The 17,088-nt window shown below is 51.2% G+C and overlaps 1 protein-coding gene across 2 annotated transcripts; it reads left to right on the top strand.

The window, feature by feature from the left end:
• The first annotated feature begins 886 nt into the window (after nt 1-886).
• fam3c (FAM3 metabolism regulating signaling molecule C) lies at nt 887-9,001 on the top strand. 2 transcript variants are annotated; one of them, XM_084701088.1, is made up of 10 exons: nt 887-995; nt 1,408-1,450; nt 1,920-2,024; nt 2,303-2,329; nt 2,928-3,054; nt 3,537-3,595; nt 3,805-3,855; nt 3,950-4,034; nt 4,506-4,632; nt 5,049-9,001. In XM_084701088.1, exons 2-10 carry the CDS (start codon nt 1,435-1,437, stop codon nt 5,136-5,138), a joined length of 687 nt encoding a protein of 228 aa, XP_084557214.1. In that variant the 5' UTR covers nt 887-995; nt 1,408-1,434; the 3' UTR covers nt 5,139-9,001. The 2 variants fall into 2 exon arrangements, with proteins under 2 accessions (XP_084557214.1, XP_084557213.1); XM_084701087.1 differs by lacking the exons at nt 887-995; nt 1,408-1,450 and adding an exon at nt 1,473-1,572.
• The last annotated feature ends 8,087 nt before the right edge of the window (nt 9,002-17,088 follow it).

Genomic DNA, 17,088 nt, shown 5'->3' with positions numbered 1-17,088 from the left:
GGGCCCTACCTGATATGCCGCCTGGGCCAGGTGCCTTGTGAGGGTTGATATTTTTGAAGCAGTGTCTCACCTCAGCTACAGTTAGTGTAGGCACACCACTGGCTAGGCCTTCAGGTAGCTCCACTGCAGGGGGGGTCACTGTCCCTCTCAAAGCGAGCGGAGAAGGCCTCCAGCTCGTCTGGCAGTAGGACAGTAAGTCCCGTTGTAGTCTGTAATGTCATCAATGCAGTGTTGAGTGTAGCTGGAGACAGTGTCCGTGTATTGGTTTATGTCCCCATCTACTGCCTCCCTCAACATCAGCCAGTCATCAGCCAGTCAGTGGTGTTGAAACAGTCCTGGAGGGTCGCCACACTCACTTCCCTCCATAGGTGGACTGACCTTGTAACCGGTCTGATCAGTTTGACCTCTTTTTTAAGTAATTCCACTTACAAAAGAGAGAGATGCAAGATAAATGAGTTTTTATTAAATGAGTCTCGTTGGTCTGCACTTCTGTGTCAGCACCTGGTTCTGGAGGACTTATCCCTGAGCTGCCGTCTCCCTCCTCCTCTCTCCGTCTCCCTCTTCTTCTCTCCGTCTCCCTCCTCCTCTTTCCGTCCTTCTTCTCCTCTCCGTCTCACTCTGTCTCTCTCTTCCAAGTAATTCCACTTACAGAAGAGAGAAATGCGAATGCGAGTCTTTATCTCTCCCTCTCAATATCAGTTCCCATCCTTTCTCCTTTTTTGTCAGCTATACTGGTTCGAAAAAAACATGTGTATTTCTAATTAAATATACTTAGTTAATATACATACTTTGACAAAATTTAGACTTTTAATAATATTTTGTCAAAATATTAGACTAAATGATTGTGAACCTTTGCCAAAACTGTCAGCCTATGACATTCGACTACAGCGCTCACGTGGGAGCGAGGAGGAGGTCTAAAGGAGAAGGCGTGCCCTGTGCCAGATCAGATGCTAGCGGGACGGTACGGGGCCAAATCCTACAGCGGTGTTTAACAGGTAAGCACATAAGGAGAGAAACGCACAACTTAGCTTGCTTGCTTTTATTTTTTGGGAGTGTAAATTAAATGTAACGCGTGGATTTTCTGTCCTAGGTTTAGTCTAATTCAAACGTAGCCACCTTGTTTTGTCGTTCAGCTCATGTTAGCTGACGAGCTAACCTGCTACTGTAGTTACATAGTTACAGCGAGACACTGCAGATCAAGTTACTCCATGACGGTTCTCTTGGTCAGAATCCATGCTGCTAGACACCGGATATTTGATAGCTAGGCATAACGGTTACTTGAATTACCATGGTGAAATTAAGGGGTTAAGTTGTCCCGCTAGCGAAGTCCCTTGTATGGCTACAGTCGCAGTTTGCCCTTTCTCTGGCTGATTCCCTTACTGACAGCAGCGATGTGTTTGCCCCCAGGGTCGCCTACTGAACACTATATACGTCATGGTTCGAGCGGGTGGTAAGTTTAGCATTGTCTCAAATCAGTGGCGCCAACATGTTACCCCATGCTGCTAGAATGTTTCCGTGTCCAGTCATGCATGGACGGACGGTTAGCTGGGTCTGACAACGTCGCTTGTATCGGTGTGTTTGTGTTATTCTTCTCTATTATTTGTCTTAACACATCCATACTCATTTGTCACCTGTCGCTACAATTCTGGAAACTTCCTTATTGTGTGTGTGTGTGTGTGTGTGTGTGTGTGTGTGTGTGTGTGTGTGTGTGTGTGTGTGTGTGTGTGTGTGTGTGTGTGTGTGTGTGTGTGTGTGTGTGTGTGTGTGTGTGTGTGTTTTTTCTGTTTAGACTAACACATCCATACTCATTTGTCACCTGCCACCAATATATTACTTGTTAATCCATCTTTAAAAGTGACTTGATAGATCTTTCTATGTTGTGTCGGTCTTCCGGATGATGTGCGTCCTGTGTTTGGCAGGCATCTTGAAGCTGGTCGCCGTGGTTTCAGTGTTCATCCTGGCTGTATGTCTGGCCTTTGAGCTGCTAGAAATCAACATGGACTTCAATTTGGGGAACATGTTTGGTGAGTGTGCTGGGCAGTCAGTGGTGCCGTCTGGCTCATCCTCTTACAGGACAGAACTTCAAATGACGGCTCAGAAACCAGAGTTTGCACCTGAGTCTGTTGGTCTAGGCTTAAGTGTTCAACATTACCCCTTTAACCACACTGAAGGTTGTGCCTGACTAAAATGTGAGCTTGTGGGTTGAATTGAGCTAATGTAACCAGATGAGGTGACTAGCAGGATCATTCATTGGGAGGACCAGCTGATGTATGTGTGACGTGTGCCTGTTCCTCCCTCCCAGCCAGGTCCATGTCTGCAGAGGAACAGGGTAAGTACAGATCTCTTCTCATGCACCTCAAGGGACTGACGTGCTGCTCTACACTGTTTCTAATCTCAGTCCTAGATGGTTCTTAATTTCTATGTAAATAATCTTACTCCAGTGTCAACTCACATTCCTATAAACAATGTATGATAGGTAAGTAAAACCTAGTAATCCTCCCCAGTCTGTACAATGTGACTCCTGCTGTGGGCCGTCCTGGTTGGTGTCTGACCGTATGTGTGCTGTCCCTCCTGGGTGCTCAGGGGTGGCTGCTGTAACCCTAACCCAGCAGCACAGAGCATGTCTACAGACAGCGATTGTAGCTCACCTAGACAGCACTGTGTCGTTAAGCTTGCAGCAAACCTGGTCTGTCATCAGTAGTGTGCACAGCTTAAGTCCTTTTGAATATGTGGATTTATCTACTGTTGAACTGTTTGTAGACACTCAAACATTCAAAAGGTGTGTGTGTATTTGTGTGAGAGGAAGGGGGGGGGGGCAGTTAAGTCACCAAGCCTTTGTGATCTGATGCCAAGTGTGTGTTTGATAAAGGTGTAAAAGGAGCAGGGTTCTAGTGTGTGTGTGCGTGTGTGTGTGTGTGTGTCCACAGCAACCCAGAGGCCGGCCAGGTTGAAGTGTGGTGTGTCTAAACAGTGTCCCTCCAACCATTTCTCCTTCAAAATGGCCAGCGGGGCAGCCAGTGTGGTGGGACCCAAGATCTGCCTGGAAGACAACATGTACTCAGCCCTGAGACACCGCATACACCTCACCCTTCAAACATACACACCTCTCTCTCACACCTCTATTTCCTTGAACAGTGCCATATCTGGCTATTTATTGACATCCTCATGATGAGGTGTGTGTAACAGCAGAATCTAGTCCTTCTAAAGGTTGGTCTTATCACCTACAGAACATGATCTCATCTGCTCAGCGAGCTAAGAACACATACAGTGACTCCACACAGCCGGCATCATACAGTGACTCCACACAGCCGGCCTCTTCCATGAACATACAACACTGCTGCTGCACTCAGTACTGCAACACCTGAGATCCTTTGTCTGGCTGGATCCATGGACTGACTGACTGACTGGTTCCTAGGTCCTGTGTGTGACTGACTGGTTCCTAGGTCCTGTGTGTGACTGACTGGTTCCTAGGTCCTGTGTGTGACTGACTGGTTCCTAGGTCCTGTGTGTGACTGACTGCTTCTTGTGTTCCTCAGCCTGATGAGTGGAGTGAAGAATAATGTGGGACGAGGGATGAACATCGCTCTGGTGAATGGTACTAACCCCCTCAGAACGAGTCATTAAGCTTACACACACACACACACACACACTTACACACACACACACACACCTGGTAGAGGCTCTCACTCAGCCACTGCCCACCTGTCAGTAAATCACATGGTTATTAATCACATGGTTATGAGTGGTTGTTAGTCAAGTGAATGAGAGTTGATGTCTCTGGTCTCTAACCCTGCTGCTCTACAGGGAAAAGTGGACAGCTGCTCAAGACAGACTTCTTTGACCTGTGGGCTGGAGGTGAGACCTATGCTGCTGTCCTCGTATGGTAGAGGTGTCACGTTTATCTGTGTCCCCCTGTAGAGGTGTCACGTTTATCTGTGTCCCCCTGTAGAGGTGGCTCCTGTCATTAAGCTCCTGAAGGAAATCGAGTTGGGAACCATTGTCTTCATGGCCACGTTTGATGATTCAGCCACAAAGTAAGAGTTCTCCCGTCCACACCTGCTCAGCAGCATGACACTGTGGAGTCGCCCTGAGCCCCCCCACACCTGAGCCCCCCCCACACCTGAGCCCCCCCCTCACCTGAGCCCCCCCCTCACCTGAGCCCCCCCCTCACCTGAGCCCCCCCCCTCACCTGAGCCCCCCCCCTCACCTGAGCCCCCCCCTCACCTGAGCCCCCCCCTCACCTGAGCCCCCCCCTCACCTGAGCCCCCCCCCTCACCTGAGCCCCCCCCTCACCTGAGCCCCCCCCTCACCTGAGCCCCCCCCTCACCTGAGCCCCCCCCTCACCTGAGCCCCCCCCTCACCTGAGCCCCCACAGTGTTTAGTGGATTTGACTGCAGATGAAGAGGTGTCAGGTTCAAATCACCCTCTATGTCTGGATAAAAGTGTCTGCTAAAAGAACAAATATTTACTTTTCCTTCAATGTGGTGTGATGTGACCCTGACCAGGTTGAATGATGAGGCGAAGGCCCTGATCTCGGAGCTGGGCAGTACAAGCATCAACAACCTGGGCTTCAGAGACAACTGGATCTTCGTGGGAGGGAAGGGCATCAAGACAAAGAGCCCCTTCGAGCAGGTAACTGACTCCCCAGGAGGGCTGAGGAAGCAGCCCTCCAGCTGGAGAGCCACGCCCAGCTCACCTGTCACACCTCGACTCCTGATCCTGTTTGTCTGCATCCTGCTCACTGTGTACCTAGTAACAGACACACTGTGTACCTAGTAACAGACACACTGTGTACCTAGTAACAGACACACTGTGTACCTAGTAACAGACACACTGTGTACCTAGTAACAGACACACTGTGTACCTAGTAACAGACACACTGTGTACCTAGTAACAGACACACTGTGGAGGAGACATTGGGTAACCTGGCTCTCCATCTGGCCTGTTGGAACAGACACACGTTATCAGATCAGGTAGACAGACATTAAGTGTGTGTGTGTGTGTGTGTGTGTGTGTGTGTGTGTGTGTGTGTGTGTGTGTGTGTCCAGTACATCAAGAACAGCGCGGAGAGCAACAAGTACGAGGGCTGGCCGGAGGTTCTGGAGATGGAGGGCTGCATACCCCAAAGACAGGACTAACCTCCCCTAACTGTGACCTTCAACCCCCCATCCCCCCGCTCTGTCACTATACCACCCTGCCTGACGCCACTTCCTGGATGCACCTGGAGGACATTCCTGGTCTCTGAGCGTCTACGAGCTCCAGGACACTAAACATGATGTAACCTGAGCCCATCAGCCCCCCCCTGCTCTCTCCCATGCAGATGAAGGGATGAGGACCATTGTCCCCGGCCCCTCCCCCTAACCTCCCCCAGCCCACACAGTCCTGTAGGTCAGAAGCCCCCTGATCAGGTAGAGGCCTCCAGCAGCAGGAAATATCCCAGAAGGTTCTGATCTTCAGCTCACCATTCCTTTTGCAGCTCCCCAAACGTGTCATCGGATGTTTCTGTGTTTGAAGACAGCTTTCTGGTGTGGGTCACCAAATGACCCCAAATCACTGAACTTTCTGCGTGGCTTCTTAGAAGAGGGAGTCAGATTTAAAATGCTTCATTATTTCATTTTGAAGGTCTATATTTTTGGTATTCTTTCACATGATGAAATCGTAAATTTGAAAGCTGTAGTTGGTGATTTCCTTGTGGCTTAATGTATGTATATTGATAGATTATTGTGGGTGTTTTTGTTTTGAAAATTATTTGTAAAGGGGATGTGTTTTGTTTGTTGTTGAAGTGTGTGCGTGCGCGCAGAGGAACCCTAGCATCGTCTTCCAGCCTCTTTAGACAGAGCTTTGTAGCTCACGGTAACCACGGTAGCCCAACGACCCACAATCCTTTGCACCTGTCAGAGCAGACTTGAAGTGTCCTGGTAGTGTCACCACAGAGACTGAAGTTGCTTCCTTTCGTCAGAGCAACTACTATCTATATATATATATCTATATACACACACACACACATCAGTTCACCTGGTAGCTGTACTCCCTCCCTCTCTCTCTCCCTCTCCTACTCCTCCCTCTCTCTCTCTCTCTCTCTCTCTCTCTCTCTCTCTTTCCCCCTCTCTCTCTCCTCAGATCTTATTAAAGCATTCCAGCCCTGGGAGGGTCTGACCTCGACTCAATGATGGGTCGTTATCTGGACCTTGTCATTATCAAGCCTGTTTACTTAACTGCCTTCCTACCAAGGACCCTATGATGTCTGTGTGTGTGTGGGTCCAGTGGACCCAGGCTGACGGCCACGCATACAGGATGCACCTTCTCTGTTTCCTCCTCCACTTGCCCTGCAGACGTAGGGTGGGTCTCAAACCTGCTGGGTGACATTCTTGACTGATGACTGTGCTGAGGGCGTTCTGGAATCAAACCAGCCCCAATTTGTGCCTTTCCAGAGAGTTGTTTAAAAATCGTCAACTTTACCTGCTGTAACTGTTTCTACCTGTTGAGCGTATTTTTTTTCTTCTCTTGGTGCCGTTTGTGTAATACTATATCAATGTTGAACATTTAAATTATAATTTTATTATATTATTGGGATTAATAAAGCACATTGTCTGTAAGAAAGACGTTAGTTTACTGACCTCCATGAGGGGTGAGGCTGTGAGGGCTGCATTTGTTTACTTTCTGGAGAAGTCTTGCTACTTCCTCCTTATACCTGCAAAAGAAGACAGAGGGGGCCATTACCCTCAAACCTGATTTTATTTTGTTTGGTGCCGTACTGTCTCCTCCCTGCAGGGGGCAGCGTGTCACATCGTGTGACTGGGACAGTCACTTAATGTGAGCGTGTGTGTGAACAAGACAAATGCTGTGGATTGTTATATTTCTGTGCTTCATGTTTTGGTTGAAATGAGCTGTGTGACAGGAACACCACCCACATCTCTCACTCGCACGGCATGCTGGGAAACCTCCCTCCAATGTATTATCATTTCCCTCTCTCTGCCTCCGCAGAGCCCCGTGTGTGCGTGTGTGTGTATGCATGGGCATGTTGCTGCTCTAACATCGAACAGCTAAACAAATTAACGTGCACAACTGAGACAAGCGTCACAAGACCAGATGAACACAGAGGATTGTGGGTAGAAGGAACAGGAGATTTGCACACACAGACACACACACACAGACTGACACACACAGACAGACATAGACAGACAGACACACACAGACAGACACACAGACATAGACAGACACACAGGACCCCACCTTGGCTCCATAAAAATAAATTTGGGGGGAAAACGTTTCGAAAGGTAAAAAAAAAAAAAATCTGAATAAAGTAAAAAAAAGAAAAAGGTTTGTATCATGATGAGTACTTGACGATGCCTACTATATTAACTAACAGTTACAAGACAAGGCTTCTGGTTCAAATCCCCCCAGGCATGGGCTTATGTCAACACACTGAGACCTGAGGTTCAGGTTGATCTTATTGACACACACACACACTGCGGTTTTGCCATTCTAGTAAGTTTCTCATGAAAAATTTACCCATCAAGGCCCCTCATCTTTTAAGATATTGCATTTGTTGATGAGTGTATGTTGGTAAATGTGTGTGTGAGCTAACAAGAGGGGTGGCTGAGTGGAAATTGGGCTATTAATCAGAAGGTTGCTGGTTCGATTCCGGGCCATGCAAAGTGACGTTGGGTCATTGGGCAAGGCACTTTACCCTACTAAACCCTACTTACCCTACCTAAGAGCGTCTGCTAAATGATTAAATGTAAATGTTCTGGCCTCGGGGGGAATGTCCCTGCTCTGGATAAGAGCGTCTGCTAAATGACTAACTGACAGAGTGGGGGTCAATGGGGGTCAGCCCTGCCCAGCGCAGACACAGTTGATGTGGCCATGTGACATGACGTCACAAGGTCATCGATCTCAGAATTGTTTTGTGTATCGTAGCACCACCACTCCCCCTCGGCATCCAATAGGAATGGAGAAGCACCTGGTGATTATGTAAAGGGGAGGAGCCATAATCACCTCGTCAAAACAAGTTCATACCAAACAAGGTGTGTGTCTGTGTGCGTTCGTGTGGAGGAGGATTTTCCCTGTGTGTGTGTGTGTGTGTGTGTGTATACATACATGTGTATGTGTGTATATACTGTATGTGTGTGTATACATACAGGTGTGTATAAATGTGTGTGTGTATACATCTATGTGTGCGTGTGTGTTAATAATGATGTCAAGCTGACAGGTGTAATAAAGCAGGATAAACAGGAACGTTTTTCTAGTTCTCAGGTGACAGGGAAACCACCCTGGTTCTGTGTGTGTGTTGGTGTACTTTTGCATATGTGTGTGTGTGTGTGTGTGCCATTGCAGCCCAAACGCTTCATCAGAAGACAACGACTGTGATAGTTCCCTTGATGTTAGTTAGGTCTAGAGGGGGAGGTCTCTCCCTCCCCCTTCCCCCTCTCCTCTCTCTCTCTCTCCCCTCTCCCCTCCTCTCCTAACAGCTGCTTGCCCCACATTATCTGAACTGAAGCTTCCAATCCACCTTATCTGAGAGAGGGGGGGGGGGCAGAGAGAGAGAGAGAGAGAGAGAGAAAGAGATAGAGAGAGAGAGAGAGAGAGAGAAAATGCAATAGAGAGAGGGAGAAAGAGAAGGAGAAAGAGAGAGTCACTTTACATTGATAATTTCTCACCAGTCACTTTACACACTGTCACTTTCAGCTCAATATTGCACTATTGCACTAACTGTACCCCACTTGTCTTAGGTTAGTATAGGTCCATAAGGTTAGTATAGGTCATTATGTGTATTACAGGTCTAGTATATTGTATATTGCATACTATTTTGTATATTAGGATGTTTATTATTATTATTGTATTATATTTTAGCTTATCATAGATGTAATGTATGTTCTTAATACTTGTAATGTAATGTTATGCCAGGTTGCTTTGCGTTGTCTTGTCCCAAGAATTTCACTGCCCAGTCTGACCTTGTGTGGTTCTGTGCACCTGACAATAAAAAAAACTTCAACGTGAACTGAGGTGGAGATCTTTTAACAATAAATGACAAAAATAATAACCCTTCCACCAAGCCCCACCCCTTCTCCCCAAGCCCCACCCCCTCTCCCCAGCCGACCTCACACTTCCAGCCATGGTCCACGTCTGGTCGTCGTCTGGGGCAGGGTCCAGCTTGGCCTGGGCTACAGAGCCTGCAGAATGGAAAGTACCTGGTTATCTGCTGGTTATAAATACCTCTCTGTTTGCACTGTGTACACTAGATAATGAGGAGGCTTTCCAAGGAGGCTGGAGTAGGTTCTGGATCAGGCAGCCATTGCATCATGCAAGATGCTAACTAGAGCCAAACTAACCTGCAAGGTGCTAACTAGAGCCAAACTAACCTGCAAGGTGCTAACTAGAGCCAAACTAACCTGCAAGATGCTAACTAGAGCCAAACTAACCTGCAAGGTGCTAACTAGAGCCAAACTAACCTGCAAGATGCTAACTAGAGCCAAATTAACCTGCAAGGAGCTAACTAGAGCCAAACTAACCTGCTAGGTGCTAACTAGAGCCAAACTAACCTGCAAGATGCTAACTAGAGCCAAACTAACCTGCAAGGTGCTAACTAGAGCCAAACTAACCTTCAAGGTGCTAACTAGAGCCAAACTAACCTGCAAGGTGCTAACTAGAGCCAAACTAACCTGCAAGGTGCTAACTAGAGCCAAACTAACCTGCAAGGTGCTAACTAGAGCCAAACTAACCTGCAAGGTGCTAACTAGAGCCAAACTAACCTGCAAGATGCTAACTAGATCCAAACTAACCTGCAAGATGCTAACTAGAGCCAAACTAACCTGCAAGATGCTAACTAGAGCCAAACTAACCTGCAAGATGCTAACTAGATCCAAACTAACCTGCAAGATGCTAACTAGAGCCAAACTAACCTGCAAGATGCTAACTAGAGAAAGCTAGCCTGCAAGATGCTAACGAGACCCAAACTAACCTGCCAGGTGCTAACGATAATTAAATTACCCTTCAACATGTTAACTTGAATTAAGATACCCAGTGTTGTCTCAATCCTTTGCCTGCTCGGATCCTGTTGAACCAGGCCAAGGCATGTTTTTATAACAATGCCTCAACTGTAGCCTGTCCCTTGGAACTGCACAATAACGTCTGGCTCCACACTCTCCAGCTCCTCTGATTGGCTGAGCTCCAGACGGAGACTGCCACCCTCCCAGGTTCCAGGCAAGGCCTCGTGGGTATCAAAGGAGACTCAGTTTTTTTATGACGTCTAGTTATGGTTAACATGAATTATAACTCCAAGAGGAGCAGGCAAAGCAAAAGATTTATTTTTATGGACAATGAGGTTATTCAGTTGGCAAATGTATACTGTATATATTTTAGGGTCTATCTGAGAATTGTGCAGTAAAGTAAAACAAGGACCTTTCTAAATGAGGCTGTGTCTCCAGGATCCAGAGAGCTGAAATGACAGAAGCTCTAACTAAGATACCTTTCTTTGCTCTATGTATCATTTAGCCAATAGTTACATTTACATTTAGTCATTCTTATCCAGAGCGACTTACAGTAAGTACAGGGATATTGCCCCCAAGGCAAGTAGGGTGAAGTGTCTGACACAACGTCATTTGGCACAGCCGGGAATCGAACCAACAACCTTCTGATTAATAGCCCGACTCCTTAAACGCTCAGCCATCTGACCCCCCAGTTATAGTACAGGGGGGATTTTACCCGGCAATCTCTTGATTTGCATTCAAATGCTCCAACCACAGACCCGCACCTTGTTGTGTTGTGATTGTTTCTCTCCACTTCCCCTTCAGGGAAAGTCTGCTTCCTGTTTCTGTGGTGACCACACCGATGATGCAAACATCCTAACAGGCAGCTTCCTGTATTCGGAGAGTGTGTGGTCATGTGTTGTTTACATGCTGCAGGGACGTGTTAAGTGGAGGGTTGGAGCTAGCAGGGGAGCGTTCAGGGGAAACGTGCAGGTCAAGTTAACACACGCTGCAGACCTCTCTTCTCTCACACAGGACCAAGTTAGATCAGTCAGATCTATGAGGCCAGTCTCTCCCTGCCAGACTGTTGTCTCTTCATTTCAACACAATAACCCCCACGTCCATGAACACAGAGAAGACTGCATAGCAACACATGACCTCATCTACCTCCAAAATTCTGATTGGCTACCTGCTGTGACTCAGTCTGTTCGAGGCTGGGCTTGTATTTGTTAATGGATCACATGCTTCTCTTGGGCTGGAGAAGTAAAAGTTTGACTTGAGCAGTGTTTGAGAAAGACAGAGAGAGAGAGAGAGGGGTAAGAGAGAGAGAGAGAGAGAGGGGTAGAGAGAGAGAGAGAGAGAGAGAGAGAGAGAGAGAGAGAGAGAGAGAGAGAGAGAGAGAGAGAGAGAGAGAGAGAGAGAGAGAGAGAGAGAGAGAGAGAGAGAGAGAGAGAGAGAGAGAGATTATCTGGTACATCAGGCAAATGCTGCAAGGGTGGAGATTGTTTAAACATGGCAGCGTAATGAAATACACAACCACCACACACATACACACACTCAACCACCACACACATACACACACTCAACCACCACACACATACACACACTCAACCACCACACACATACACACACTCAACCACCACACATGTACACCCCCCCCCATGGCTCTTACAGACACATCAGAGATTCATGAGATAAGACAGTGGACTTGTTTGATAACAGTGTTGTGCTGGATCAGTGTGGTGCTATGCAATTCCTGGAGGACTGGAAGGTTCCATCCAAAACATGCAAACAGCTGCTCAACATGGACCAGAGAACAATTAACAAATCGATGGAAAACGACACAAATACACGGACCCATCCACACACACACACCCATTAAAGGTGAGAGGAGAACTCAACTGCAGACTGCAGATCGCTCCTGAACGCTGTGTCTGGTTTGTGGGTCGTGGAAGACCTGCTGTCACAGGACCAGGAAACCCACGCCTTTCTCATGTGCCTCATGTCCTGACCCCCCCTCTCCTGACCCCCCCCCTCCTGACCCCCCCTCTCCTGACCCCCCCCTCTCCTGACCCCCCCCCTCCTGACCCCCCCTCTCCTGACCCCCCCCCCTCCTGACCCCCCCCCTCCTGACCCCCCCCCCTCCTGACCCCCCCTCTCCTGACCCCCCCCCTCCTGACCCCCCCTCTCCTGACCCCCCCCCCTCCTGACCCCCCCCTCTCCTGACCCCCCCCCCTCCTGACCCCCCCCCCTCCTGACCCCCCCCTCTCCTGACCCCCCCTCTCCTGACCCCCCCCTCTCCTGACCCCCCCCTCTCCTGACCCCCCCTCTCCTGACCCCCCCCCTCCTGACCCCCCCCTCTCCTGACCCCCCCCTCTCCTGACCCCCCCCTCTCCTGACCCCCCCCTCTCCCTGACCCCCCCTCTCCTGACCCCCCCCTCTCCTGACCCCCCCTCTCCTGACCCCCCCTCTCCTGACCCCCCCCTCTCCTGACCCCCCCTCTCCTGACCCCCCCTCTCCTGACCCCCCCCTCTCCTGACCCCCCCCTCTCCTGACCCCCCCTCTCCTGACCCCCCCCCTCCTGACCCCCCCCCCCTCCTGACCCCCCCCTCTCCTGACCCCCCCCTCTCCTGACCCCCCCTCTCCTGACCCCCCCCTCTCCTGACCCCCCCTCTCCTGACCCCCCCCTCTCCCTGACCCCCCCTCTCCTGACCCCCCCCTCTCCTGACCCCCCCACTCCTGACAGCTCCCCACCAGCCGTGTGTGTGTGAGTTGCTCCGCCTCCTCAGTCTGTGTAGAGCCAGCAGTCACAGAGGGGTGAGAGGGTTGTTGATCTGCTGAGGGGGAGTGGATGATGTCACAGAGGCTTCCAGCAGCACAATCACCTCCATTGATGTCTCCCGTCAGAGACTCTCTACTCACATCTCGTGCTACGCTTCTATTGACAACAAGCTAGCGCCCAGTGCTACGCTTCTATTTACAACAAGCTAGTGCCCGGTGCTACGCTTCTATTGACAACAAGCTAGCGCCCGGTGCTACGCTTCTATTGACAACAAGCTAGCGCCCGGGGCTACGCTTCTATTGACAACAAGCTAGCGCCAAATGCTACACTGCTATTGACGACAAGTTAACACCTAATACTACGCTGCAATTTGTTACCATCTGTTTGCTTCTTGTGTGTGTGCATCTGTATGTATGTGCATGTGTGAGTGTTATGTCACTGCAGGCTGTGTTGCGTGAGAGAGGTTGTGTATTTAAGGATGTGTTTTTGTTTACAAATGTGTGTGTGTGTGTCTACAGATGGGATAAGCGTTGCTTGTGTGTGCTTCTGTTGTTTATGTGTCTTGTGAGAGTTGCACTAGCATGTCCTCTATGTTTGTCCACGTGTGTGTGAGAGAGAGAACAACAGTTCTATAAAATGTATTAGCCTTTTTAAACCAGTGTGTAATGTAATTGTTACATGCTGGGGAAGTGTGTGTGCGTGTCTTGAGGAGGAGGAGGAGTGTGTGTGTGTGTGTGTGTCAAGGGTTACGTGTGTGTGGTGCTCTGAGGCTGATGGTCTGACCTGAGAAAAGGCTACGGTGTGGAACCCATTGTTGTCTCACTCCTGTGCTAGTCTCTCTCTCTCTCTCTCTCTCTCTCTCTCTCTCTCTCTCTCTCTCTCACACACACACACACACACACACACACATAAACGCCAAACATCAAACATACACACACTCATGCGGCCCAAGGACACAGCTGTCTGCTGCCCGCCCCTCCAGTCATCATAGATGGTTACTGATAGCACCCTGGGGGTGGGTGACATCACTGTTCCATCTCTGCTGTGCTGCAGGAGAGGGGGGAGGAGGAGGTGCTGCAGGAGAGGGGGGAGGAGGTGCTGCAGGAGAGGGGGGAGGAGGTGCTGCAGGAGAGGGGGGAGGAGGTGCTGCAGGAGAGGGGGGAGGAGGTGCTGCAGGAGAGGGGGGAGGAGGTGCTGCAGGAGAGGGGGAGGAGGTGCTGCAGGAGAGGGGGGAGGAGGTGCTGCAGGAGAGGGGGGAGGAGGTGCTGCAGGAGAGGGGGAGGAGGTGCTGCAGGAGAGGGGGGAGGAGGTGCTGCAGGAGAGGGGGAGGAGGAGGTGCTGCAGGAGAGGGGGAGGAGGTGCTGCAGGAGAGGGGGAGGAGGTGCTGCAGGAGAGGGGGAGGAGGTGCTGCAGGAGAGGGGGGAGGAGGTGCTGCAGGAGAGGGGGGAGGAGGTGCTGCAGGAGAGGGGGGAGGAGGTGCTGCAGGAGAGGGGGGAGGAGGTGCTGCAGGAGAGGGGGAGGAGGTGCTGCAGGAGAGGGGGGAGGAGGTGCTGCAGGAGAGGGGGAGGAGGTGCTGCAGGAGAGGGGGAGGAGGTGCTGCAGGAGAGGGGGGAGGAGGTGCTGCAGGAGAGGGGGAGGAGGTGCTGCAGGAGAGGGGGAGGAGGTGCTGCAGGAGAGGGGGAGGAGGTGCTGCAGGAGAGGGGGGAGGAGGTGCTGCAGGAGAGGGGGGGGAGGTGCTGCAGGAGAGGGGGGAGGAGGTGCTGCAGGAGAGGGGGGGAGGTGCTGCAGGAGGGGGAGGAGGTGCTGCAGGAGAGGGGGGGGAGGTGCTGCAGGAGAGGGGGGAGGAGGTGCTGCAGGAGAGGGGGGGGGAGGTGCTGCAGGAGAGGGGGGAGGAGGTGCTGCAGGAGAGGGAGGAGGAGGTGCTGCAGGAGAGGGGGAGGAGGTGCTGCAGGAGAGGGGGAGGAGGTGCTGCAGGAGAGGGGGGGAGGTGCTGCAGGAGAGGGGGGAGGAGGTGCTGCAGGAGAGGGGGGAGGAGGTGCTGCAGGAGAGGGGGGGGGGTAGGAGGAGGTGCTGCAGGAGAGGGGGGAGGAGGTGCTGCAGGAGAGGGGGGGGGGAGGAGGTGCTGCAGGAGAGGGGGAGGAGGTGCTGCAGGAGAGAGGGGGGGGGAGGAGGTGCTGCAGGAGAGGGGGGAGGAGGTGCTGCAGGAGAGAGGGGGGGGGAGGAGGTGCTGCAGGAGAGGGGGAGGAGGTGCTGCAGGAGAGGGGGGAGGAGGTGCTGCAGGAGAGGGGGAGGAGGTGCTGCAGGAGAGAGGGGGGAGGAGGTGCTGCAGGAGAGGGGGGAGGAGGTGCTGCAGGAGAGGGGGGAGGAGGTGCTGCAGGAGAGAGGGGGAGGAGGTGCTGCAGGAGAGGGGGGAGGAGGTGCTGCAGGAGAGGGGGGGGGGAGGTGCTGCAGGAGAGGGGGGAGGAGGTGCTGCAGGAGAGGGGGGAGGAGGTGCTGCAGGAGAGGGGGGAGGAGGTGCTGCAGGAGAGGGGGGAGGAGGTGCTGCAGGAGAGGGGGGGGGAGGAGGTGCTGCAGGAGAGGGGGGAGGAGGTGCTGCAGGAGAGGGGGGAGGAGGAGGTGCTGCAGGAGAGGGGGGAGGAGGTGCTGCAGGAGAGGGGGGAGGAGGAGGAGGAGAGAGAGGGAGTGAGGAGAGAACAGGAGACAGAATTGTGACATTCTCTCTGTCCTCCAAAACGTCTCTCCCATTCACACATTCTGCTCACCTTGACTGACCTTCCGATATTCTCAATCCTACTCCTCTCTCTCTTCCTCCATCTCTATCAGTCTATCTTCCTCTATCCAACTCCTCTTTCTTTTCTCTTTCTCTATTCACCTCTCTCTCCTTACATTTACATTTAGCAGCTGTGTCTTTCACACAATATCTTATCTCTTCTGTTTTTATACTTGTGTGGCAGCTTAGACTTAAATGCTACCTTACAGACTTGAAAGCTACCTTATAGAATTGAATGTTGGCTTAGATGTTTGAAAGCTCTCTCTCTCTCTCACATACACACACACTCACCACAGTACATGTCTTGACAAATCCTGTGGCCCTCTATCCTGATTGGCAGAGAGAAACATCCTGTCACCAATCAGATGTCATCTATACAATCAGGTTTTTCTACTCTCTTCCCTCCCACACCTTCCACAACCACTCTCCCATTCCCTCCACCACCCCAACCCTACCAGCTCTACCCCACACCCCAGTCAGGCCTCTCTATTCCTGGCTTGGCATAGGCAAGGCATGCCCTAACGGGTATTCTGGTTCTCACCAGGGGGCCTGCAGCAGATGTGGAGCCGGACAAGACCAATCCTCCCGGACAGGGGTGTCTGCAGGGGCCAGACCAACCCTCCTCTCCTGGACAGGGGTGTCTGCAGGGGCCAGACCAACCCTCTTCTCCTGGACAGGGGTGTCTGCAGGGGCCAGACCAACCCTCCTCTCCTGGACAGGGGTGTCTGCAGGGGCCAGACCAACCCTCCTCTCCTGGACAGGGGTGTCTGCAGGGGCCAGACCAACCCTCCTCTCCTGGACAGGGGTGTCTGCAGGGGCCAGACCAACCCTCCTCTCCTGGACAGGGGTGTCAGCACACTCAGCAGTTAATGTGTACCTCCTGGACACAGCAGGAGGACAGTCAATGACTGACTAATCAACTGTTAATGTGTGTGCTTAAAGGGCGAGGGGAGTTGTTTGTGTATGTGTGTGATTGTATGTGTGATGGTGTGTGTATATTGATATTTTTGTGTGTATGTGTTGGTGTCTGTATTGATGTCTGTGTGTGTGTGTGTTAGGCTCAGACGTGATCCGATCAGATGTTTGAGCTTGGTTATGGTTACAGGTGAGTTGTTTCAGTCATGAAACATGGTCAGCCATGAGCCTCGTCATCACGCTTACACACACACAGACACACACACACACAGACACACACATACACACACACACATTCAGCTGTCATAAACAACGAGACATGCAAGTCTGCTTGTGAGAGATCAGGACAGACCAGACCTCAACGTTGTCACTTTCTCTCTGTAACATGAAAGAACATGAAATTAACTATATGACTACTGAAGTCTGTCAATATAATAGAGGGGAGGTGTTGAGGCTGGGGGGGTGGTATTGGGGAGAGTGTTCTGCAATACTGGAGCCTTCACATGAACACCAACCACTCTTAAAAGGTCAGGTCTATAAATACACTCCAACACAGTGGAGTAGAGGAGGCTACAGCATGTATACACACACACACACACACATGTAAACGCACACACACACACACTTGTTTTTTTTGTCAGTCACAGTTCCCA

The sequence above is a fragment of the Hypomesus nipponensis genome, chromosome 7, assembly GCF_054491055.1.
Source record: "Hypomesus nipponensis isolate SF chromosome 7, ASM5449105v1, whole genome shotgun sequence".
NCBI classification, from domain to species: Eukaryota; Metazoa; Chordata; class Actinopteri; order Osmeriformes; family Osmeridae; genus Hypomesus; species Hypomesus nipponensis.
The sequence above is the reverse complement of the archived record's forward strand: the minus strand, read 5'-3'. Positions and strand labels throughout refer to the sequence as shown.